General features: G+C 41.3%; 1 protein-coding gene across 1 annotated transcript in view; it reads left to right on the top strand.

The window, feature by feature from the left end:
- The window catches only part of LOC122811913 (ribosomal protein S6 kinase beta-2-like), a gene marked incomplete in the record, with an annotated part of 1,307,756 nt that overhangs the window by 869,000 nt on the left and 413,273 nt on the right, over positions 1-25,483 (top strand). The window contains 2 exon segments of the mRNA XM_044084073.1: positions 2,862-2,939; positions 7,868-7,975. Coding sequence (XP_043940008.1) covers positions 2,862-2,939; positions 7,868-7,975 — 186 coding nt within the window.

The following is a 25,483-nucleotide window of genomic DNA, read 5'->3' as shown; positions in this document are numbered from 1 at the left end:
TTACCTGTAAACCTGTTATTAAACTTGTGAAGGATGAAAGCTAAGTAATGACGAAATGGAATTAGAAATGGGATACATATTCAGCAGAAGGCCGATATTGGTCATAAGGACGACGGTAATGATTTATTAGATGACAGTACAGGGTATGTAATTGAATAGGTTCATAGGTGAATAAAATACTAGGCTATTAGTCTGCAGACCGTTACAAGCCTAACCAATATCCAGAGGTTAGAATTAAACTGTGCATCTGGCATCTGTGAGGTTGAGACCTTAATCATTATGCAAAGACTCAAGCCTACACTCCCTGGCTTAGGGGGCTAGTGCCTTGTCTATTAGGCCAGCAGGTTCTGCTAAAGTGAGACTCAAACCCTGTACCCTTTGTCTGTGAGGTGTTTTCTTTACCATTATGCTAACCTCCCATTATTGCAAGCATGGCTCAAGTACTTGGCAGTTGTGCTTCCCGTGCATTGTATACTGAAGTACATGTGTGATGATGAAGTGTTAAGAATGGTTAAAGATTCAGAATTTCCTTGGCCCCTCTTGGTGATGCTGATGGGTAGAAAAAGTGATTATATAGTCAAAACATGATGATGACTGCTAGAAAATGAAATGGTAAGTGTGAGCATATATAATGAGGTGATGACTTAACTAGATGGCAGGCTCTTAAATTTCAGCTGTAAGCTGACACCAAGACAAACTTAAATTTGTAAAGTAAATGAGGAGAGGTCTCGACCTTCAGGAAGAGTTTTTGTTACTTTTTTCTTTAAATGGGATTTGAAGCAGATCATGATTAGGTTATAAGGGGAACATTAGATTTGGGAGGATTAGGAAAGAAAGTCCAGGCAGTGTTGTGGGCATAATTGTCATAATGCTGAATGAGGCCATTTAGTATTGAGGGTGTAGAGAGCACTGTAGGTACATCCGTAATATAACAAGCAGTACTGTTGAGTTTGAAAATGAGGATAAGTTGGTTAAGACGTAAAAGTATACTAGGCATATTAAGAGTTGATATAATAAACAAGGGATAGTGATATTACGGAAACTGGAAGATTGGTTACATCTCACTTGTAGCCCAGATGTAATGATGGTGTAATATGGATTATAATGCTGTTTTTCGGTTAATGCCTAAAATGTTGATGAAACTAAGTTTGATGTTTTACCGAGAAATGTGCCCTAGTAATATTTAAATGCTGGTTACATGTCTGCTGCCTGGAGTAAGAAACACATGTATTTAAAGTGGATGATAATGGAAAGGAAATTATATGTTTGTAAATATATTTTGCAGCTGAGATCTGTCAGCTGTAAAGGTGCTAGTTTAAAAAAAAAACACTAGATTTCTACTCCCCATCCTATTTGTCAGCAAGCTAAAACAAGCCTGTCATTGCATCTCCTTCTTTGTCTGCAACCATCCACCAGACTGTTTCCATTGTGTACCTTTTTACTCATGTAATTGACTGGAAGTAGCAAACAAACTGACTTTATCTGCGCTAATTCTCACCCTATCTATACTTCAGCAACCGTTTAAATACCTGTCTCCATCCATTTATTCAGGGGCACAAACTGGCCCAGTTCACTGAGATTATCAAACAAGTTACAAGCTAAATTCCTACAGCCTGTAAACAAACATGGAGACACTGAGTTCTCAAAGTTACTGTGTCTAAGTCATGGAATAAACTTCTCCTTCTTGCTGTGTTGCAGTGCAGATCTAAGCTCTTTGAAATCCTTTAATATAACTGGCTGTGTAATTGTTCTCCCACCCACTCAACCATGTAATCTTGTTATCTAGACTGTTGGTCATTATGTCTTGTTACATAGCTTCCATATGCTTAACTGGCACTGCCAAGTCTTTTTTAATCTGAAGGTATAATATTTACATGTCAATTTTACTTCTGTCCAGTGTTTTGATTTATTACTACTTTATCAACCTACCTGCTTGCTCTTGACAAAGTATTTGTGTCAAGACATTTGTTACATCTACAATTGCTTAAATAATTCTGATTCTTTTTTATTGTGGAACTTTCCTCCTTAGGCTTCCAGTGAAAATCATTTCTACCCAGTTGGCCTTTCCTAGTAAACTAACTTTTTTTCCTTATCTACACTGGTAATCCATATATCAAAAGGATTTCTGATGCTTACAGATGAGACAGTGTGTTGAACAGGGAATTAACTGTCTACAAAAAGTTCAGTTTGTGTTTGAAAGCAGAATTATGTGGTGTGGAACTTGCATAATACTCGTCGGATTTTGGTACTGTGAAGATATGCTTGTCCCTCATAAGAGTTTAGATGCTATCTGTGAAAGAAGTCATTGAGCATACTGCAGACTGCATGTCTGTAAAGTCAAGGACAGAACTGTCAGGAATGCTGCTGGGCTGCGAAATATCAATCTTCCTTTCTCTGACACACAAATGTTCGCATACATGTACAGTCACATGCCACACTTGCCTATGTGATGTGCCTATACTCCTGTGAAAATGGTGCAATCCAGTTTTTTTTTTGTTTGTTTATATATTCCTTTGGTGAAAGGAGTTGCAGTCTGCATGTCCCTTTGATGAGTGATACTAGTATTGCAAACTGAAATCCATTATTTTTGGACAAAGATGTTGATGCTAGGTTTCTTTTAGCTATCATCAGCTGTTGTTTCTCCACACATCAGGAATGAATGCTGAGTAACTAAGCAGCTTCTGTCATCTATTGCTTGAAGGATACATTTAGATCTTCTTTGAAAAATCTTCTCTTTCCCTGACAAGTTGTAATCTAAATCTATATTTTTGTCACTCCCTTCGACTTTGAAGGGTGGAAGAACTATTTTTTTGAGGAGCTTTGTTTAATAACCAGTTTACATTTTTTTTTTTCATTTTCAGAAACACCATTTTTTCAGACAAATCAATTGGGAAGATTTACTTGCCCGAAGAGTTGAGCCCCCATTTAAGCCATGTCTGGTGAGTGTATTTATATTTGTTTTGCACTTTTTTAGGAGATGATGATGGAAAAAAATCTAACAGTACATTATTTGCATGCTTTTTTTGACACTTTTATACATGACATCCCTGCAGTTAGGTATGACTGTTTTTAGCGGGCCTTCTAGATTGTGCATGTCATGTTTTGCTGGTCATCTCTGAGCAGAAGTAATTGAGAATACTGGTGTCTGGTCTCCTAAATTTTCATTATCACAAACAGTTACCTGGCTCAGAATGTGTTGCTGTCCATTCTGTGATACGTCACTGCACACTTCAGATGCTGTGGTATCCATATACCTGCCCTGTAGTGTGAATTGCAGGAAGGGGATTATTCTTGTGGCAGTTCTGCGAGGCGGAAATGGGGATGGGGTGCTATTTTCAATTATTTATTACAGAAAAAACAAGGGTATGATTGCTTTTTCATACTGCCCAGCTCTACAGAGCCACATAGCCTTTTTTGGATGCTCTATGAGATAGCAATTTATGACAAAATGTTTTTGCCTTTAATGTAAAAGAGAAGCTAAAGCTTATAAGTTAGATCTTGCTTTAAATTTGAGAACTGAACGCCTGTATTAATCAAAGGGGACTTTTCCTATGCTGTTAACATAGGTTACAGAGACAGGAGTTTGCCACTGCTCAAGGCTATTTTGTTACTGCTGCAGTATTAGAAGTATACATTGCATAAGATGCAGTTTATGCATGCTGCAGAGTATGCTGGAGTCAACATATGTATTTGCTTGGGAAATACAATGTGTGGGTCTATATTATAACATCGAAGTCTTAAAACTTCGAATGTTATAATATCTACCCCTGTTCAGTGAACGCTTGAAATAGCAAAGCTGTTAGGGAAAGTATTCGGTGGGCCATTTCTGTGGCTTCGCTATTTCCTCGACTGTGGTGCGAAGGTGATGGACCGGGTTAAGGTAAGTGTGCAAACAGACCGAGGTAAGGTGAGTGTGCGATAGTTAGGGACCTTAGGGTTAGGGAGCGGGTAAGGTGATGTGCATTAGGGACCTTAGGGTTAAGGAGCGGGTAAGGTAAGTGTGCGCTAGTTAGGGACCTTAGGGTTAGGGTTGGCTTAAGGTAAGTGGATAGCTAGTAGTGTATGTACGGTTTAGTGTAGGGTTCTGTGAAGTGTGTATGTGTAGATTATGTATTTTGGTGTGCTTGTGCTGTGTGTGTGTGTATTCTTGGAACAGCACATTTTTTCCTTGGAAAAAATTTGCTGTTCTGAGAGTTCGAGTATATCACATTTCGAGATTCCAAGGTCAAGCTTATGGTGTTCGACATTTTGGAATTTATATAATGTGATATAGACCCACAGTGTGTATGGTATATATGTGTAGGCAAATCCTCCATTATGTATGAGAAATGAACGTCCATGTTCATGATTAGAGACTTTGTTGTCTCAGCTGTGATACAGTGAAGTGTGCTGTAAAGCTGGCATACTGAGACAGGACTTTGTCACCTTTTGAAGCTATTTTGTCAGCACTGCTGTAATACCTCTACCATTGACTTCTAAAATGAGAAGGATGCAATGTTAGTTTGTCAGACTCTTCAGTGTAAATGTAGGAGATGCAGTTTATGCATGCAAATTATATATATATATATATATATATATATATATATATATATATATATATATATATATATATATATATACACATATACATATATACATACACACACGCAAAAAGCTGTGTGTGTGTATATGTGTATTTATGTGTATATATGGGTCTACTTTGTTTCTTTGAAAGCTCATTTCACTGAATTTGAATTCACCCTGACCAAATTGCTGAAAGCTCAAATTACTGAAAACTCATTTCACCGAATCTCATTTGACTGAAGTACTGGCACTGTGTAGAGTACTGTAAGGTAAGTAAAAGGTATATGCCGTTTTCCCCACTGCAGTGAGACCCTGGAGTTAGAATATTTAGTTGGGGGGGGCATAGTCCCCCACATTGGAGTGTGTGTGGGGGGAGTAGCCCCCCCAAACCTACTTTGGTTTTATATTATATTTCACCAAAAGTTTCAAAACAATGCATTTTAAACTATAGACATGCATGCTTACAACACCAATGACTAACTCTTTCCAGAAGACAATATGTACCCAAACTAAGGGTGCTACACCCCCATCCAGTGTGGAATCTGTGCCCCCACATCCCCCCTAATTATATGTACTAACTCCAGGATTGCACTACAGTGGGGCAAAAGGCATATACCTTTTACTTGCCTTACAGTAGTCGACACAGTGCCAGTACTTCACTTCAGTGAAATGAGTTTTCAGTAATTTGAGTTTTCAGCAATTTGGTCAGGGTGAATTGAAATTCAGTGAAATGAGCTTTTACTGAAACAAAGTAGACACACACACACACACACACACACACACACACACACACACACACACACACACACACACACACACACACACACCACACACCACACACACACGTGTAGGTGTGTGACTGAACCACCATAATGTCAAATGCATGACACTGACAAAAAAAAGCTTGATCATCCACAGTACCAAAAATAAATAAAAGGACACAATAATATCGAGAGAGCATAACTACTTCCTCTCTCAATATTAAAACGAAAACTTCCCATAACACTAACCTCAAAATTGCCTTAATAGTGGCAGTGTAACAGTAAGGTGCAGGGTTAGTTTTAGGGTAAGGGGCAGTGTTAGGGTTAGTACCCCTCGCACCACTTTAGTAATGGGTGCTAACCCTAACCTTAATGCTGCCCTTTCCCCCAACCCTAACCACCTTACCATTATTAAAACCTTCCCTTAACACTACCACTACACAAGACAGACTCAGACATACAAACATAGACAAACAACACTACAGCTATCCCCTAACTTAATCCTTACCCTAAAATACACAGTCTTGTACACAAACACACAACACCCATCCTTCACTCATCCCTGACCCTAACCCAGATTCACATACACACACACACTCTCAACCCACCAACCTCACTTACCTGTATTGACATTATGTATCATCATCATGTTTACCATTCCAGCCATCCATAGTGTGGACATTAAATCACACAACTTCATTTGTCAAATGTACGTTTGGTCAGACATGCCCCCACACACACACACGCACACACAATGTATGTGTACAGAATAGTATGCATGTGAAATATATAAGCAAGTACTGTTTTAAATTTGAGAAAACGTTTCTCTACTAGTGATATGGGACTTTGCTGTCCTAGTTGTGATATAGTAAGGTGTACTGTAAAGCTAGAGTACTGTCAAGGGTCTTTGTCACATCTAAAGTCTGTCCTTTTAGAAGATATATATATATATGTATATATATATATATATATATATATATATATATATATATATATATATATATATATATATATGAAGATTGAGTCCATTTTACTTGACCAACATTTCAGAACATCGAAATTCATATGATTGAGAATATATATATTTAGATAGATATGCATATATCTACACACACACACACACACACACACACACACACACCCTAGTGGAATGTGAATATAACCAATGTCACTATGTGCTAGAGGAACTAAAGTACAAATATAAATAACAACAAACATGCCTTTCACCACATGCTGCCCAGCTAGGAAGAGTCCCCCCAGCCGGTAACTGATACTGCTTTCACTAGTTAATTGCTGTGACAGCAGATGATTTTGAGTATTGCTTCAGCTGTGCTGCTGTTCTGCAACTAACTTATCTGCACCCCCCCCCCCATGATGTTGATTGTATACAGAGTCCTACCGCTAGTTGCAAGCATTACTGTCCAGAAAGTATACAATTATTGCTTCACAGTCCAATACTATTACTACCCTACACAGCTGTATCCTAAACTACCAATTGACACTAGATATTGTCCCCAGCTTCCAGTTGATTGCAGGTGCAACTGTCAGTCAGCACTTGATACGTAACCAGTTACAGTTAACTGTAAATTCTAGCATCACTTCTGCTGATACTGTGCACTTTTGCACATATCTACTGATTCCATTTGGTGCTACATTTTTGGAGTGAATGCAGACTGTTCCCCATCTAAACGGCACATCATTTTGATAGAGTTTACTTAACCCTGTTGTGCATACTTCATAACTCAAGATCACTTATGGAAGTAAATGCCAAATCGGTGCTTATTTAGGTTGGAAATAAACTTCAAAGTATAATTTTCATTTTATATTTTTATATTAAAAATGTGTGTTTTAATAACTGTCATGTTGCATTTGTATAGTATACTGTACCCATTAGTTTAGTATACCGTTGCAGTGTAACTGGCAAGACCATAGCTGGAGATAATGTCTGAAGTAAATGGGACAAGTACGTTTAAAATACAGCAGTTCACTGGAACAAATCTGAAAAGGTGTGGCAGAACACAGTTTGTAAAGAATAGTTAATAGCAATGAAAAAGTCCTTGCTGGACTGGTTCAAAGGTGAGGGCAAGTAGACTTGGACTAGCTGAATGAAAAAATATAGTGAAACATGGAGACTTTTTTGCATATGACTAGAGCAGACTGTCTGGATCGTGAGTAGAAATGGTATTGTGGAAAATGCAAGGCTATGTGTGAGAAAGTCTTGTGTTGTGAAAATTACTGGAGTCAAGTAACAATTTGTGTAACTAGTTTTCAGTATGTGTGAGAGGGAGTAAAAAATGATAAAACATGTTTGAAATTAGTTCTAATGTGGCTATAGCCAGTCATTGTGGCACAGGTGTTGGGGCAGGGAGAGCAGAAAAAATAAGAAAAGGGTTTTATATAAAAAAAGAGAGAGAGGGAGAAATCAAAGTGCCATTTGGTTATAGAACATTTCAGACTTAGAACACTGTTAGCAAACCATTATATATATTTTTTAAACTTTTGATAACAGTAATAATAATTTTGGGTCTTTTGTTGTCTTGTAGCAGTCAGATGATGATGTTAGTCAGTTTGACACCAGGTTTACCCGCCAGACCCCAGTGGACAGCCCAGATGATGCAACTTTAAGTGAGAGTGCCAACCAGGCCTTTTTGGTGAGTGCTTTTGCAACTTTTTAGTCAGTGCCTTCATTTATTTCTTGTATGAATGCATTTTCTGTTATTGAAAGAAATTGAAGGATATTTCTCCTTTTTCTCATTGCATGCTTTTTAATTCAGTGGAGCTCACTCCCACTTAGGGCTGTTTGCGTAGAAAAATAATGCCACGTCACCCAAACCACCCAAGATCATTTAGCAACCTGGGTGATGGAAGAGTCAGAAGAAAGAAGGTGGGAGTGTGTCCGGAGCAGTAGAGAGGAGGAATGCCACACAATCCACTGTTGTACTGAACCTCAAACAGTAGCTGGGGAAAAGTGCAATAGCAGAAAAAGGTCACAACATGCACTGTGATCATTTAAGCTTTGTGCATTTGCTGTAACTGAATTTAGTCATGCAAGACTCTGTACAAATGTTGAGTTAGCATTCATGTTCCACTTTCTTGGCAAGTATGTTAGTGCTGCAAGGAGCTGGAGTTGGGTCAGTAAACAAAACTACAAAACTTCATGATGACTGGCTTAGACAATGGATGCTCCTAGGTCATTTCTTGAGTACAAGAACTGAAAAGAGCATTGTCTTCACCTGCTGGGTATTTTTCCCCTTAGAAATTTGGAGTCTTTATCAGGCAGTCTACTTTTATTGAGCGCTTGTCAGGAATTTTGAGTCACTCTGAATTTCTGCATACCCTGAAAGTACATTTTACCATATTATGTATTGTTTCACCTGGATTTCTAGGTCACTACCAAATTGTTTTTTATATTTTGTTTCACCAAACAAATTAGAAAGTGGAGAATGTAGCCATTAGACGATTAATTAGTCCAAGTTAACCCAATTAGCTTAATTTTCTTCCTGTTTAAAGTACTTAAAGCTGTAGTAAAGTTTAAGTCTTTCTGTAATACCTCACTGCTCCACAGTTAAATGCTGATACTGACCTGCACACCTTGCTTTTGCAGTGTTCTCAACTGACAGCTGATATGAGGTTTTGCACCCCCAGAGTCCATGTCGGCCGAGGACAAATGGACCTTCTCGGCGCGAATGGCCACTCTTAAGTCTATCACAAACACCTCTATGCGGCTTCTCTCCCATGCCATGGAGGGAGTGGCTAGAGCCAGCGGAGCAGGCTTTGTCGTACGACGACAGGCCTGGCTCCGTCTCTGCGACTTTGCGAAACCCTTCAAGGCATCCTTCGCAAATGCCCTTTTTGATGGTTCTATGCTTTTCGGCAAAACCGTCCGCAATACGCTACTCCAGAGTGAGAAGGACGGGAAAACGTCTGCCGTCGGGATCCGCTTCTCGGCTCCTCATAGGTCCTTCTCCAGGAACCAAAGAGGACAGAAGAAGATGTGGTTCCGGAAATCCCAACAATCCCGTTTCGCTCCAGACCCCTCGTCCTTCAGAGGCAGAGGAGGACGTGGTGGACACCGGCCCAGAGGCAGAGGGGGGCCTAAGAATTTTGGGTCGAGGAAACCCTTTTCCGATCAACCCGCACAGCAACCCTGAGGGCTGCCCGACTGCTCTTCTCCTCCCCGTTCGGGGCGCCTCCCCGATGTACCACCCAATCAGAGGGAGGTAGCAGCCTTCCAATTAAAAGAGCTACCAAGAAAAAGAGCCATCCAACACGTCCGCCCCGGTCAATCCGGATCAGGCTTTTACTCCAGGTTCTTTTTGGTGCCAAAAAAGACGGGGGACTTACGGCCAATTCTCGACCTGTCCACACTGAACCTGTCAGTCGCCAAGGAAAAGTTCCGGATGGTCACCATTCAATCCATTCTCCCACTTTTACAGGAGAACGACTGGATGTGCTCCATAGACCTCAAGGATGCATACTACCACATTCTAATGGACAGGTGATCCAGGAGGTTTCTTAACTTTCGGCTGGGAGCCAGCCATTATCAGTTCAGGGTCCTACCCTTCGGTCTCACCACAGCCCCCAGGGTGTTCAAGGTCATGGCAGTTGCAGCGGCCCACCTGAGGCTTCAGGGAATACAGGTTTTTCCTTACCTGGACGACTGGCTCCTAGCCGCCCCCACCCAGGCATCTACTATGTTCAGCAAGGGACTATTTCCTACATCTCACCCACCATCTAGGGATTATGATCAACCACAAGAAATCCTCATTTCAGCCTACTCAGATCTTAGGGGCCAGGATAGACACAATTCAGTCTAAAGTCTTTCTGACGTCGGACAGACTCCGCAATCTAAACCTCCACATTTTGGCTATTCTACAGTCCTCAGCCCTTCCAGCGGAGTTGGTTCTGTGGGTTCTGGGGTCCACGGCAGCGGCCATCAATCTGTCACTGCTCACATGTCTGAATATGAGGATTCTCCAGTGGACCTTACAGGTTCAGTAGTCCATCCTACATCCCTTGTCTTCCCCTATTCCCCTCAGCAGGGTTTGCAGGGAATCTCTACTTTGGTGGCTCCATTCCAGGCACCTCCGGGAAGGGCACCCCCTTTTCCATGTCCCCACCCCAAGTCACAGTGACCACGGACGCGTCTCGCCTCAGGTGGGGGGGGGCATTGCATGGGCAGAATCGTCCAAGGCACGTGGACTCGCACAGAGACCTTTTTGCATATCAATGTTCTGGAGGTGTGGGCGGTGCTTCTAGCGTTGCAGGCTCTCCATGCGTTTCTTTCTCTAGGGACTATTGCAATTCAAACAGACAACATGTCACTGGTCTGGTACATCAACAAGCAAGGGGGAACCAGATCTTACCCACTTTGCCGAGAGGCCTTGAGAGTTTGGGAATGGGTGATATCCTCCAACCGCTTTCTCATAGCAATGCACATACCGGGTCGGTCAAACATTCTAGCGGACAAGCTGAGTCGAACTATCCTCTCACCCTACGAGTGGTCTTTGAACCCCTTAGTAGCAAAACAGATCTTCCTCAGATGGGGTCAACCTTGCTGCGATCTGTTCGCATCGCCTTCGAACGCAAAGTGCAGCGAGTTTTTCGCTCTAATTCCCCCACCAGGGGAAACCCCCAGAGACGCTCTGGTTCATGCTTGGCCATCCGGTCTTTTTTATGCTTATCCTCCTCTTCCATTGATGACAAAATTCTTGCAGAAAGCTCGTCGGACGGGGAGCAGAGTTATCCTCATAGCCCCATTCTGGCCTCGTCAAACCTGGTTCCCATGCCTATGGTCTCATCTAGTGCATCCTCCCTGGATCTTAGATCCCCTTCCGGATCTGATTTCTCACCCCTTGGGATTGAAGACCCCCGACCTGGACAACCTCAAGCTCTCTGCTTGGTTGATCCAGTTCCCTTAATGGCTAGGACTCCCAGTATCTCATCCTCAGTTAAGGCTATCCTGGTGGCCGCTCATAAGCCTTCTACTAAGAAAGTCTACAAGAGTAAATGGAAGCGTTTTTCTATCTGGGCGGAGCATAGGAATTTGGATCCTTTTACAGCTCCTATTCCAGCAGTCCTCGACTTTCTGCCACACATTTTTTATCAGGGGGCTAGTTCTTCAACTGTTAAAGTTCAATTGGCAGCTATTTCCCACTTTCACATTGGAAACAATTTTGGCCCCCTAGCCTCCTCTAAGATCTGCAAAACCTTCCTGAAAGGTACCTTTCTTTTGAGACCCCCTATTACGGATGCAGTTCCTCCATGGGATTTAACCCTAGTTCTCCAGGCTCTGACTGGTCCCCCTTTTGAGCCTGCAGCTTCGGTCGACTTAATGTTTGTATCTTGGAAAACTGCCTTCCTGATTGCTATTACCTCAGCTAGAAGGATATTGGAGCTTCAGGCTCTTTGTAGTAAGCCCCCATGCATCATTTTTCATAAAGACAGAGTTTCCCTCAGGGCCAATCCCTCCCTTCTACCTAAAATGGCTTCTAAAGCCAACATCAATCAATCCATCAACCTGCCTGTCTTCTTTCCTAATTATCACAGCAAAGGAGTGTATAGACTTCTTTGCCTGGATGTACATAGACAGTTGCGATTTTACTTACACAGAACGGCTGTTTTTCGAAAATCGGAATAGCTCTTGGTCTTATTTGCTAAGTCCTGTTTGGGTAAACCAGTGACAAAGGTAACCTTAGCTAGGTGGATTTCCCAATGCATTCTTCTCGCATACAGAAGCTCTGGTCGACCTGAGCCCATTCGGGTTCGGGCACATTCTACCCGCTCTGTGGCTACTTCTGCGGCCTTCTGGTCGAGGGTCCCTTTGGATGACATTTGTTCAGCAGCTACTTGGGCTTCCTCTCATACTTTCATTACACATTATAAATTGGATCTGATTTCCAAAGGAAGGGCATCTTTTTGCTCTGCAGTGCTCTGGAATATCCTTCCATAAGGACCTCCCAAGTTGTTGGTAGCTGGGGACTATGTCCCACAGGTTGCTGATCAAACGAAGTTAACTACTTCAGATAAAGAAGTTATGTACTCACCATAACGTTCCATATGAGTAGGTAACTTCATTTGTCAGTAACCAACCCTCCCTCCGTCCCCCTGACCTGTAGTTCATCCTTAAAGGATCATTGTGTTTCACTTCCCAGATGACATCAGGTTAGGATGTCCAGGTGGTTTTTCCTTGTGTTATGGTAGTATTCTGTGATACTATGGCAAACGCGATCTGAGGACTAGAGGGAGGTAGCAGGGTATTATGGGTAGGGGGGAGGAGCTTGGAGCTCGGATCTTTTGCTAGGAAAGCTGCCGGCTTGGATCCCGAATCGGATCCGATACCCACAGGTTGCTGATAAATGAAGTTACCTACTCAGATGGAACGTTATGGTGAGTACATAACTTCTTTTTTTTCCTGTCCTCCTAAAAACTTTTTTACTCTTTCTCTAATGTAATAGTTTTGACAAATACACTGAATAATTCTATAAGGGTACCTGACAAATCTTCGAACGCTCAAAATTTCGGACGTTAGGTCGAGACCAAACGTTCAAAATTTTGAATGTTCAAATATAGACTTTCAACGGCGCCATACTGTGCAGATAGGGAGAATTTCCCTTTTCTGCAATGAAGTGCGGTCTTGGAGCTGGTATATTTAAGTAGGGGGGTGTGGAGGGTGCAGGGGGGGCTTGCCTTCTGCCTATGCTGTTAGTGTTTTTTTATTTTTTTGCTTTTTTTTATTTGATGTTCGAACATCCAAATGTCGAACATTTGGCCTCAACCATGTAATGTTTGACATTTTGGATGTTCGAACATTTAACATATAGACCCTTCTATAAAAACTTTTCAGATTTTGCAGTTTGTTTACTTGGATGTTTTATTGTTGCATTAAGTACAGAATGCACAGTTTCTTTAATGCCATCACAAGTTTGAACAGTAACTCTGAAAGAAAAGCGGTGCACATTTATTCATCAGAATGGGTGGGACAAGGGTGATGAAAAGGGTATTTCAACTCTTCGAAAGTTAGTAAACTTAAGAGTCTTGTCACTGCAAACCTCGCTTTCATACGTAATACACACACTATGAAAGTTGCACTTTTCAGGTCATCACAAAATCTCCTAGTTTCCCACTGGATAATGCCTGCATTCCCTGGCTCTTCCTCTTCTTCTGGTGTCCTTGGTTGCAGAGAAACAGGAAGAAAGAAATGGGCTAGTAGGTGCTTAGTGTTCAGTAACCACAGGAAGAGTGAAGGGGGTGGCTGAAACTTTTACAGTGGCATAGTTTTCTGTCCCTCGGAGTGTAAATTTGTGCTTAGTGTCTTCATCTAAATGAGCCTCGCAATTTCAAATGGTTACCCAGGGGAAAATTTCTACTATTTCTTCTCCACATTTTGCATTTTGCTGACCCAGCATGGAGGCAGCATGGTAAATCCAAATCTCAGTCTCCTCAAATTGACTACCTTGAGGCTAGATATTTTTGATTCCTATTTGGGTAAATTCCTATCAGATGTGATGGTTTTTTTGCAGGAGATTCACAAACCACTGTAAGTTTTATCTAGGAAACCAAAAAAGATATTTTCCTCATGATGTAAGTCTTCCAAAATCTTCCCAGAGACGGTCACAGAGCAGCAAGTCCCCTTTTACTTATCATCCTTAATTTAATACAAAACTGGCTTATGACCTCTACAGAAGTACTCATCCTGGCCATTTCAGCCTTTTTCAATTTTGTCCCTCCCCCATTTCAATGTAACTTGCAGTTGCAACTGTTCGTCAAGGAGGTTGCACTACTTACGTTTTATAGAAAAACAGTTTATCCACCTTGGGACTTGAAGTTTGTTGTTCAAGCCAGCTCTACAACCTTCTAAACTAACCAGTGTCTGCATAATAAAGTGTTTTTTTTTTTGTTTTGTTTTGTTTTTTTAACTGGAAAATTCTTCTCTTGGTGGCTGTCATTTCTGCTCTCAGGATCTTTGAACTACAGGTCTTCTTGCAACTTAGTCTTACTGTTTTCCATCAGGACAGGATTCCTAAACTGAGTAAGTCCAGAATTGCAGGCAAATGAATCCTTTTTATTTAAAGTTTATAATGCCAGGAAACTAAAGTGGTGCAGCGGTAGTGTTGTTGCCTCACAGCAAGAGGTTCTCCTGTTCGATTCTTGGCTGGAACACCTTCTGTGTGGAGTCTGCATGTCCTCCCCGCGGTCACGTGGTGTTCGAAAGACATGCGTGAATGGGCACGCCTTCATTGAAGGTTGAGTGTCGGGCTGGCACCTCGGCACTGTAAAAATCTACCGCCAATCATTAGCAGACTGGAGTTCCACTGTGGCGGCCCCAAACCGGGAAAAGCCGAAAGAAGAACAATGCCAGGAAACTACTTGCTTCTCGAAGGGTTCTTCCCAAAATCCATTATTGAAATGTACCTCATATGATCTGCTGTATCACTAAAATATTGTGAGTTATGAAAAAATATAAAATAGGAAAAGTCTTCTTTGGATAATGGACTGTGTACTGGTTTTACTATGAAGCTGGCGATGGCCAGCAGTTCTGTGCTAGGGAAGGATTTGAGGAAAACTTGATGCCTCTGAGAGCTGTGGTAAAGACAAGGACCCTTACAGGTCATTTCAGGGTAAACAGGGGGACAGTGATGACATCCTCATGTCATTTTCCTAGCTGCTTCTACAGCTAGGGACCAAGACTGACCACTGTGATTATGCTGGGTCTTGGCTTCACCCTCCCAACTTGCTAGTGGACCTGTTACTCACAGGTGCCAATTCTGAGCAGCTACAAAGTTGACATCCCAAAGAATTCTCAGGCATACCTGTTGTAAGATGATGTCTCGGTTACCTAGTTAGGAATGCATAATAGGAGAATTCAGGGCTCTGTGTATGTGGAAGTTGGAGGAGAGCTGGAGGCAGCGCAAGAAAAATAAATGTAATGGTATGATGGCCAGACAATGGGTTATTAGCACTCTAAGCATACAAAATGGATCCAAGTTCTTAATTGGAGAAATTATTCATCTCTTTGAGAAGTCCCCAATTCTGTATGACAAAACTTAGTTGCATAATATGGTGTAGGATAATGTCTAAGTTACCTGGTTAGAAATGCATAGTAGGAGAATTATGGGCTCTCTGAACATGGAAGCTGGGGGAGAGCCAGAGGCAGTGCAGGGTCAGGTGGGGAGAGAAGGAAAAACAACTTAACAGTATTATGGCCAAACAAACTGTTATTGGCAGTCTGTGCATACAAAATGGATCCAAGTTGTTAATGGGAAAAGTTATTCATCTCTTTGAGAGCTCTTCAATTCTGTATGACAAAACTTAGTTTCGTACTACTATTTTGTGTTATTGTGCATAGTATGCAAATTATTCATGTAATATTTTCATGGTATTTCAAGTCAACAGTGCTAATCTACAAAGCCATGCATATTAGATGACGTGTACCAGTGGCAAAGCTGTACAATTTAATATTGTGTATAAGAAAACCAAATCATTTATTTGCCCGTAAGTGATACAGGTTTCATGAAAGTTATTCCAGTTTGACATTATTGCTAATATTCATAACTGCTTTACCAAGCATTTGTCTCCAGATGTTTTCATATTATCCACTATGTCTGACAGCAGAGAAAATTAAGGCTCTAAGCTTTTAATGAGCTGCTTCCTGAAGTCATCGGTAGAGGGGTGTGACTCCTTTCACTTTGATTTGTCTGTTATATGATTCTGAGCAAGTCATTTAACCATTCAGTGGTCCTGGTTCACCCATTGAAAAGGACACTTATGTTCAGTGGGCTTGCGTAGCTAAAATAAATAAAATAGACACTTTCAAGTTGGATGCACACTGAGTAACAGCTTAATTTCAGCTCTCCCAACGTTAAAACAGAAACTCAGAAAAGAGAATCAGTGACTTTGTCTTCTTGGCTAAGTTTCAGTTACTGACTAGTAAGTACACCAACTGGATGGATGTCAACAAAGAAGAATTTTAGAGACTCTGAAAGAAAATCAACCACAGAAGATGAGAAGAAAACACTGGCTGGGAAGAATTCTGCAGCTGTTCAGCAAAAAGCAGTTCAAGCTCCAGCTTTGGTGCAAGATATGACCTCCAGAAATCTACAGGGAAAAAATAATTCAAACGTGCTCAGAGCCAATTAAAAAAAAAAAAAAAAAAACAAAGGAGTATATCAACTCAAGAAAAAATAGAAGATTAAACAGATATTCAGTTGAGTTGATAAAACTGCAAAAATCAGAAGTCAAAATGAAGAAAAATCTGGCTGGGTATGAGATTGCTCAGGAAGAGATGTTTAAAAAATGGTCAAATTAGAAGACAGCGCACATAGGGAAGACCTGAGATTTTCGACTGTGCCAGCGAAACGGGAAGGAATAGACTGTAATAATTTTATGAAAGCACAAATAAGCAACTAGACTGGTATTCCACAGCAGGAGTTGTTAATTGAAAGGCCACATCATGTATGTGCTCCAAACCTAGCCATGAGGAAGCAGCCAAGACTTCTAATAGTAAAGATTGTATCATACCAGCAAAAAGAGTTAATTCTAACAAAACTGTGACAGAACAACAAAGTACTAAAAGTTGGAGACTGTAGAGTATTTAGAGAAAATGATTACTCACTGTACACCAGGCAGAAGAGGAGTACATTTATTCCAGCAATCAGAATTTTGAGAATCGGGTGTAAGATTCAAGCTGCTGTATCCAGATATGTTCAGATTTTTTTTTTTCTGGAGGGTCAAAGTCATTTTTGATGCAGAACATACTAAAGAGGAGATGAAAAAGTTTGTTCAACAAAAATTAAGCTAGCAAACAGAATGGGACTCTGCTTCTATTTCTACTGATAATAAAGCTTGTGGGGAGATTATGCCAGTGAAACCTTTTCCAAGGTTCCAATGGAAAGTTCTTGAGAGACCGAAAAAAGTACAGGAGTTGACCAGAAGGACTAGAAGTATGTTAGAGATGGGGAGCAACAGGAAGAAAACCAGCAACTTGGAAATTAATGAATAAAATGTGGGATTGCAAAGCATCAATCATATTTGTGAAATGTGGTGGAACAAGAAAACCTGGAAATATTGGACTGTTTTGACATTGTTAAAATTGTAGGTAACTCCAAAGCATATGCCTTACTTCATGTCATTAATGTTTGGAAGAACATTACTGAGAGGAGAAGAATGAAGAAGGTTTAACTGTAGGTAAACCATTTTTGTTCCTAACAACATTTTCACAAAACATGGCATATACTGCATCTTATAAAGTAAAGCCTTTTCAATTATTTGTGTGTAATAGTTATACTAAAGTAAACAGGTGCCCATATTTTCCTTCCTTCTTTCTTTTTCTTCTTATTCAGTTTTAACAATTGTAGGCACTGCTGTGTAATTCGAGAGGAAAGCCTGGAGAAAAGAGCATTATATAAGCAAAACTGAATTTTTTTTTCTTACTTTTCCACAGGGGAATGACTGGATTAAGGCCCTTACCTTGATCTAATAAGTTTTAAGGAGAAGCAAGTAAATAAAAGAACATTGCATGTCATGAAAATATTTCCTTTAGTAAGTAAATGTTCACAGTGTAACATGAGAAGCTTGTAGCTTAAGGCAGATATATATATATATATATATATATATATATATATATATATATATATATATATATACACACAGAGAGAGAGATAAACTGATATGAGCAATGAAAACAGAATATTATTTTCCTTCAGTTGCTAAAAGATAATGTTTTCTGAAAGCATTCAAGTTGTTTTCTGCATTTGGGAAAGGAATAAAGATAAAACAAAAAACAGACAGCACTTAGTGTAAGTAGAAGCACAGGCTGTACGTGGAAACCAAAAGTGCCAAAAATGAACTAATAAAATTACAAAAGGCACTTCGGAGGGGCCCCTCCAAAAACCAGCAACACAGTAATGGGCAAAAGGCTTTATTGTGTAAGATGCGTTTTGAGCTGTGTTGCTTACAATAAAACCTTTACTGTGCTGCTGGATGTTCATCGTGTTTCACTGTTGCAGTCATTACAGTTGGGTTATCCTGCTGGCAGGCTACCCACAGTCTGCCTGAATTCCAAAGTCTAGGTCCGGCGTCGGTTGCTGTTGCCTCCTCCCTGACGTCAGTGCGCCAGGGGTATAAAAGATGCAGCCGACGCAATTTTCCCCAGACTTTCTTGCCGGCCGGTGCCCGAAGCAAAAACAGTTCGCAAGTGCCGGTCGGCTGACTCCTGAGATTTTCAAATTTGAATTTCAGATTCGAAGTCTTCATTAAAGCTAAGTACCCCATTGGGGAAAATCTTTTTCTTGCTCCAGACCGATGTCAGAAAAAGTTAATAATTGTATTTCTTGTGGGAAGCAAATACCTCATAAGGATTTTCATTCTTACTGTATTCCTTGCCTAGGCCCTGACCACAACGTTGCTAGTTGCAGGTTTTGTGCTAGATTTAACCAATGCACTATTAAGCGTCGGTACGATTTTGCATTTCATTATTTTGGCAGAAGATTCAATTATATAATGCCGTCGGAACAGCTGACTACCGGAGTTTATAAAAAGTGCAAAGAAAAAGAAAAGGACAGGCATCCGAGGTCCAAAACTGACGACGAGGCTTCCGCTAGGCCTGTGACCAGTTCTCAGTGAGGCGCTTTTGCAGCCCCTAACACCTGCTACCTCAGAGCCACAGGCCGCTTCCGACTCCCACGTGGAGCTGACTAGGCCGCTGGAAACTCAAGGTATTGGACACTCGGAAACTATTCCCTCAGATGGGTCCAGAGCCGCTGATCAGGCATTGGCTTCTGAGGATGTTTTCAGGCCTACACAGTTATATGTGAAACCTACTTCAGCTTCAAAGGCAAAGACTAAAGCAGCTCTAAAGACAAAGAAACAAGTACAGCATTCTCCTGGACAGGCCACCATGCCTAAAAAACAAATGCTTAAAATGGCCGAAGACCTAATTACTTTGATCAGGGGTTCCCATCCCCCTCCTGATAAGAGGCCTAGGCAAGAGATAGAACATGAATCTTCAGATCAGGTTTCCGTTTCCTCTGATTCCTCTTCTGAACCAGGAATATTCTCTTCCTCCCTATGAGGATTCTGATGCTGAAGAATCTATCCCTTCAGCCTCTCCTCCTGAGGATTATTCTTTTGGGGAGACACTGCATACTATGAGAGAGCATTTCCACTGGGAGAGCCAATATTACTCAGAATCCAAGAAAAGGCTCAGAGACTTCCTTTTATTACCTCAGCACAGGCCCCTTGCTATCCCACCTGTTTTAGACATTGTAGATGATGTATTTTCAGAGTCCGGTCTCTCTCCAGACTCTTTACCACCAGCTCCTGTCAAGCCAGACAGATACTACAGGGTTCCTGATTCACATAAATTTCCTTATAAAAACCCTGCTGCTGACCCAGAAACTCTCTCTCAGGGTCTCAAAGGGGTCAAGGCTTCCACTGCAAAAAATCCTATCCCTTCTGATAGGGATTCTAAGGCCCTGGACAGATGGGGGAAAAAGATTTATACTTCTGTTACCTTGGCTGTAAGAGCTTTAAATTGCCAATTTCATATGCTTAAGTATCAGCAATATCTTATGTCACTGCTTAAACAGAAAATGTTGACAAATTCAGAATGTGCAGAAAACAAAGAAATGCAGGATTTATTGCATGCAGCTGAACAAGTGGGAAAGCATACTTTGCAGTGTGGTTTTGATTCTCTAGAGGCCTCCTGCAGGGCCGCTGTTACAGGTTCTGTCATTAGGAGGCATGCTTGGTTAAAAGAACAGAATCTGCCTGATCATGTTAAAGCAAAACTGTTAGATGCTCCATTACAGTATGATACTTTGTTTGGTGTTAAAGCAGAAGAGGTGTTGAAGAAAATGGAGGACAAAGCTAAATCTATGCAAACAGTCAAGGATTTCTTGCAGGTACAGCCTCCCAGATTTAGCAGGAACTGGCCTACAAAGAATTGGTCCTTTCCAGTGTCAGACAGGCCGCAAAGAGGCAGATACAGATGCCCCAGAGGCAGAGCCCCAAGGCTCATACAGTCCTAAACAATGGGGTGCTTCTACCTCCAAAAGCGGAGAGGAAAAATCACAGCCATACAGGAAACAGTCTCAATGACTTTCCCCTGCCAGCACCAAGCACTTATCTTATGGCAGCCCCTTTGGAGGAAAACTAGCACTTTTTTCACAAAATTGGCACATGATCACCCAGGACAAATGGGTCTTAAATATTGTATCACAAGACTACAGGTTCCACTTTCACACCCTGCTAAGGCCAAACAGTATGCCAGACCTGTCACGCAATCAGTGGGCAGAGGCACAAAAACAAGTTTCATCCTTCATGGACATGAGAGCCATTCAGCTAGTACCACTGCAAGAGCAGGGACTAGGATTCTACTCAAGGCTATTTTTGGTGCCCAGAAAGGACAAAGCCTGGAGACCAATGCTGGACCTGTCAATCCTAAACACATTCCTGGATATTCCAAAATTCAAAATGTTAATTCTGCAGCAGCTTCTGCCCATGCTGGGCAAGAGGGCTTGGCTTGTGACTTTAGACCTAAAAGAGGCATACCTACATGTCCCAGTCAGACATTCATGCAAAAGATACCTCAGATTTATAGCTGGCTCATTGCACTACCAATTCTCTGCACTGCCCTTTGGCTTATATACTGCACCCAGGGTCTTCACAAAATGACTGGCACCAGTGATTGCATTTTGCAGACAAAGAGGAATACAAATATATCCTTACTTGGACGACTGCCTTATTCAAGCAGAGAGCAAGGACATTCTTCTAAACCATCTGGCGTTTGTAAAAAGATTGCTAACAGATCTAGGGTACACAGTAAACGAAAATAAATCAAAACTAGTACCCTCTCAAGAGATAATATTCCTGGGTGCAAGCTTAAATACAACTGCCCAGATGGCTTATCTCACGCCAGACAAACACAGACAACTGACTACTTATTTCAAAATGTTGGCAACAAAGACCCAGTTATCTGCAAGAAAAATTCTGCAGGCTTTGGGCTTCATGTCATCCTAATTCCATATGCAAGACTGCATATGAGGAAACTTCAATGGTATCTAAAAAGCATTTGGACTCAGCATTACTGCAGCCTGGAAACAATAATTACCCTCATTCCCTGCCTGCAACAGGAGTTTCGATGGTGGGCAAAAGCCTGTCACCACAACACAGCACAGCCATTCACCGTACCCACAGCCAGGCAGACATTGACAACAGATGCATCAGATTATGCCTGGGGGGCCCATATGGGAGGAAGATGTATTCAGGGCACGTGGACCGCAAGTCCAATGCATCTACATATCAATCAAAAAGAGAAGCTGTTTAGAATGCCCTGACAGCCTTCAAGGATCTACTACATCCAGGACAACTACTGACAAGGACGGACAGTACTACAGTCATGTGGTACATAAACAAGCAGGGAGGAACACATTCCTACCCCCTCTGCAGGCTAGCCATGAACTTGTGGGGCACAGCATTGACTTACCAAATACATTTGCAATCACAATTCCTGCCAGGAAGGACAAATACTCTGGCAGACGAACTAAGCATAAAAAGCAGAAACCTAATGGATCCCCACGAGCGGAAATTGGATCCACAAGTCTTCAGCTTGATGACAAAGAACTGGGGTTGCCCGGACATAGACCTATTTGCCTCCCCTCACAACTACCAACTACAGAAATTCTGCACAAGGACTTATCACAAGCGAGCATGGAAAGTGGATGCTCTATCGTTCAGATGGAAAGACCTAACAGTACATGCCTTTCCTGCTCTGCCTCTCCTCCCCAAGGTACTTCTCAAGGTCAGACAAGAGAAACAAAAAATGATACTGATTGCCCCAGACTGGCCCCGCCAGCACTGGTACCCAATCCTAAAGAGCTTGTCTCAATGCCCAGCTTGGACATTACCTCAAATTCCTCACTTATTGACCCAACAAGACAATCGGATACTGCACAGCCAACTCAGGACCTTAAACCTGGCAGCATGGTGAATAATGTAGCCAGTCAAGGCACACCTCTCTCTAAAGCAGTGATGGATGTTGTTTTGGAGGCCAGAAGGCCTAGCACCAGAAAATCTTATGCAGAAAAATGGAAGAGATTCTGTGCTTGGAAATAGGCACAAGGTTTTGACACGATTGTTCCAAATATTCCTCAGATTTTGCAATACTTAACTGAGATGCTTGATAAAGGCCTTTCCTTTTCATCAATTAAAATTCAAGCCTCTGCCATTTCAGCTCATTACAATACAGAGCCACCTATTTTTTCTCATCCAATACTAAGGCAGTACCTCAGAGGGGCCAAAAACATAAGACCTCCAACGAGAGCACCAATACCTACATGGGACCTCAACTATGTCTTGGAAAAACTCACACTGCCTCCGTTTGAACCAGTCTCTGCACCTGATATAAAATTCTTATCCTGGAAAGCAGCTCTGCTCCTAGCAATAACCTTTGCTAGACGAGTCTCAGAGTTAGAGGCACTCATGGCTGTGGAACCTTTTATCATTTTCCATCCAGACAAGGTTTCTCTGCGGACAAACCTTACATTTATGCCTAAGGTAGTGTCCAGTGTGGCCCTTAACCAAACAATTAATTTGCCTACCTTTTATCCAAACCTACAGAATAAGGGTGAGAGAATTCTGCATTCTTTGGACATTCACAGGCAGCTATGTTTCTACTTGGACAGAACCAAAGCTTTCAGAAAGACTGAACAACTTCTAGTGGCATATGCGGCAGGATCACAAGGAAAGCCTATCTCAAAGCAGACCATTTCATAGTGGATAGGCCACTGCATTCATTTCTGCTATTTACAGCATGGCAAATCAGTGCCTAAGGGCATTAGGCCACATTCAACCAGAGCAGCAGCCACTTCAGCAGCCTTCCTCAGAGGAGTACCAACCAAAGACATCTTAGAGGCTGCAACTTGAGTTCAGTGCATACTTTTACAAAGAGCTATCACTTACCTCTCTACTCTAAATCCAGGGCAGGATTTGCCACTGCAGTTCTGCAGGGCCTGATAGCCTCTCCTAATCCTATTTAGCTCCAGCCTCCCAACCTTAGCTTTAGAATTCAACCTAATTGTAATGACTGCAACAGTGAAACACGATGAACATAGTACAGTTGTGTACCTACCATAAATGTAGATGTTCAAGTGTATTCACTGTTGCAGTCCAGGTTACCCTCCCTCCATCCCCCTTTTTTCCTTTGCTGGGACTTATCTGTACTTCTCTATTCTATACAACCTATGTGGTGTATTTGCTTGTAGATGAAGGAAAAGTTGTTTTTTGTGCATGCATGCTTATTGGCATAATGTAGCCTACCTTTTTAGGGGCACCTGACATCTGGGGCAAGAAAAACTGAAGAAAATGGCATTGGCTGCATCTTTTATACCCCTGGCGCACTGACATCAGGGAGGAGGCGACAGCAACCGACGCCGGACCTAGACTTTGGAATTCAGGCCAACTGCGGGTAGCCTGCCAGCAGGATAACCCAATTGTAATGACTGCAACAGTGAATGCACTCGAACATCTACATTTATGGTAGGTACACAACTGGCCCCTTCGAAGTGCCTTTTGTGGCTGTACATGGAAGTTTGGAAACTAGGAAGGAAGAAACATAAAGATTTTGAAGGGTTTGTTTAACAACATTTTAAAAGAAGGAGAAGCACCGATAGCCTGAAGAAAGCTTGATGGCTGTAATACCTAAAGTTGGTAAAGACCCGTCAGATCCCACTTCATATAGGCCCATTTCTATTCTAACAACCAGAAACAAGAAGGATGCTCTGCAAGTACAGCACGGGTGCAGGGGCCAAATACAAGAAAAGTCAAACCGTTAAATTGGCCAGCATTTAACTTAGTAGATATATAAAAAATGACTTTAATAATTCAATCCAGTACATCAAAAACAAAAACTGTTCACAGAAAAGGCAAACCAGTTTTCGACACAATTCTTCATCAGTGCCAGACAGACCTAGATCCATACTAAAGCATTCGGCAGTGGCAACTGAGTCTTCAGCAGAGGAGTCTTCCTCTGCTATGGATACGGATATAGAAGTGGTTCATGATTCTCCAGCTGCTAAAAAGAAGAACCCTTTACAGGTTGTAGACGGGTTGGACGTAAACATTCTAAAAGAAGCAAACACTTAGATGATGTTGCCCAAGTAAGTATTGCTTCGATTATACACAATGTTTCTGTGATAACTCTCAGTGCAGTAGAATCAGAGGTGCCCAGTAAGGCACTTGGGTTCGTTCCCACTTATTTGGTGAATGAAGATGTTTTTGTTAATAATGTTGCATCTTTTTACAGAAAATTGAATTTGTGTTATATTTTGATAATAAAAATTTGCAAGGTAAATCCCAGTTTATTTTTAAACATTCTTCTTTCTCTCCTCCTATGAATAAATGTGTCTGTTTTCCAAAAAAATGTATTAAAAGATTTGCATTTCAATTTTAGGTATACTGTGGGTCCTAAGAGGAACTTAACCCCCAAACATCATGCATTATGTTCTTTGCGAAATAACAATAAGGTGGTTATTAATAATGCAGACAACGGGAGAGCAGTGATAGTATGGGATTGGGCCTTTTATGTGCAGGAGACCCACAATCAGTTGATGGACACACAGTTTTACCAGAAAATGGTTTGGGCTTCCACATTACACTTGATATAGATTTATTTTTATCAATAGCTTTGAATGAAGGGATTATTATCAAAAGTACATTATATCATTTGACAGTGTCCAGCATGAAGACTCCAACATGTCCTCCGGGTAGACCCATAGTTTCAGGTCATGGCTGTTTGACTGAGCCTCTTTTTGCATTTCTAACCCAATATTTAAAACCTTTCTTGATTGCTGTAAGATCCAGGAGTAAGGATACTACTGAATTTCTTAATATTTTACATGAAATGCAATTGGAAACTTCATGGTATATGTGTGCATTGGACATTAAGTAATTATATACAAATATCCCGCATTGGACTGGTTTGCTGGCTGATGACTTTTGATTGAATAAATTGTTTCTGTAGTCCTGGCTTTAATACATTTTTGCTTTGCTTGACTGAGCATGTTTTGACTAAAAATGTTTTTTTACTTTAATGGTGATTGTTATCTTTAAAGGGTACTGTGTACAGCCATGGGGGGCATCCTTCACCCCATTTATGCTGA

The sequence above is a fragment of the Protopterus annectens genome, chromosome 9.part0 (assembly GCF_019279795.1).
Source record: "Protopterus annectens isolate FY-2018-M chromosome 9.part0, PAN1.0, whole genome shotgun sequence".
Taxonomy (NCBI): Eukaryota; Metazoa; Chordata; order Ceratodontiformes; family Protopteridae; genus Protopterus; species Protopterus annectens.
Note: the sequence above shows the minus strand (reverse complement) of the source record. Positions and strands in the feature narration are given on the sequence as shown.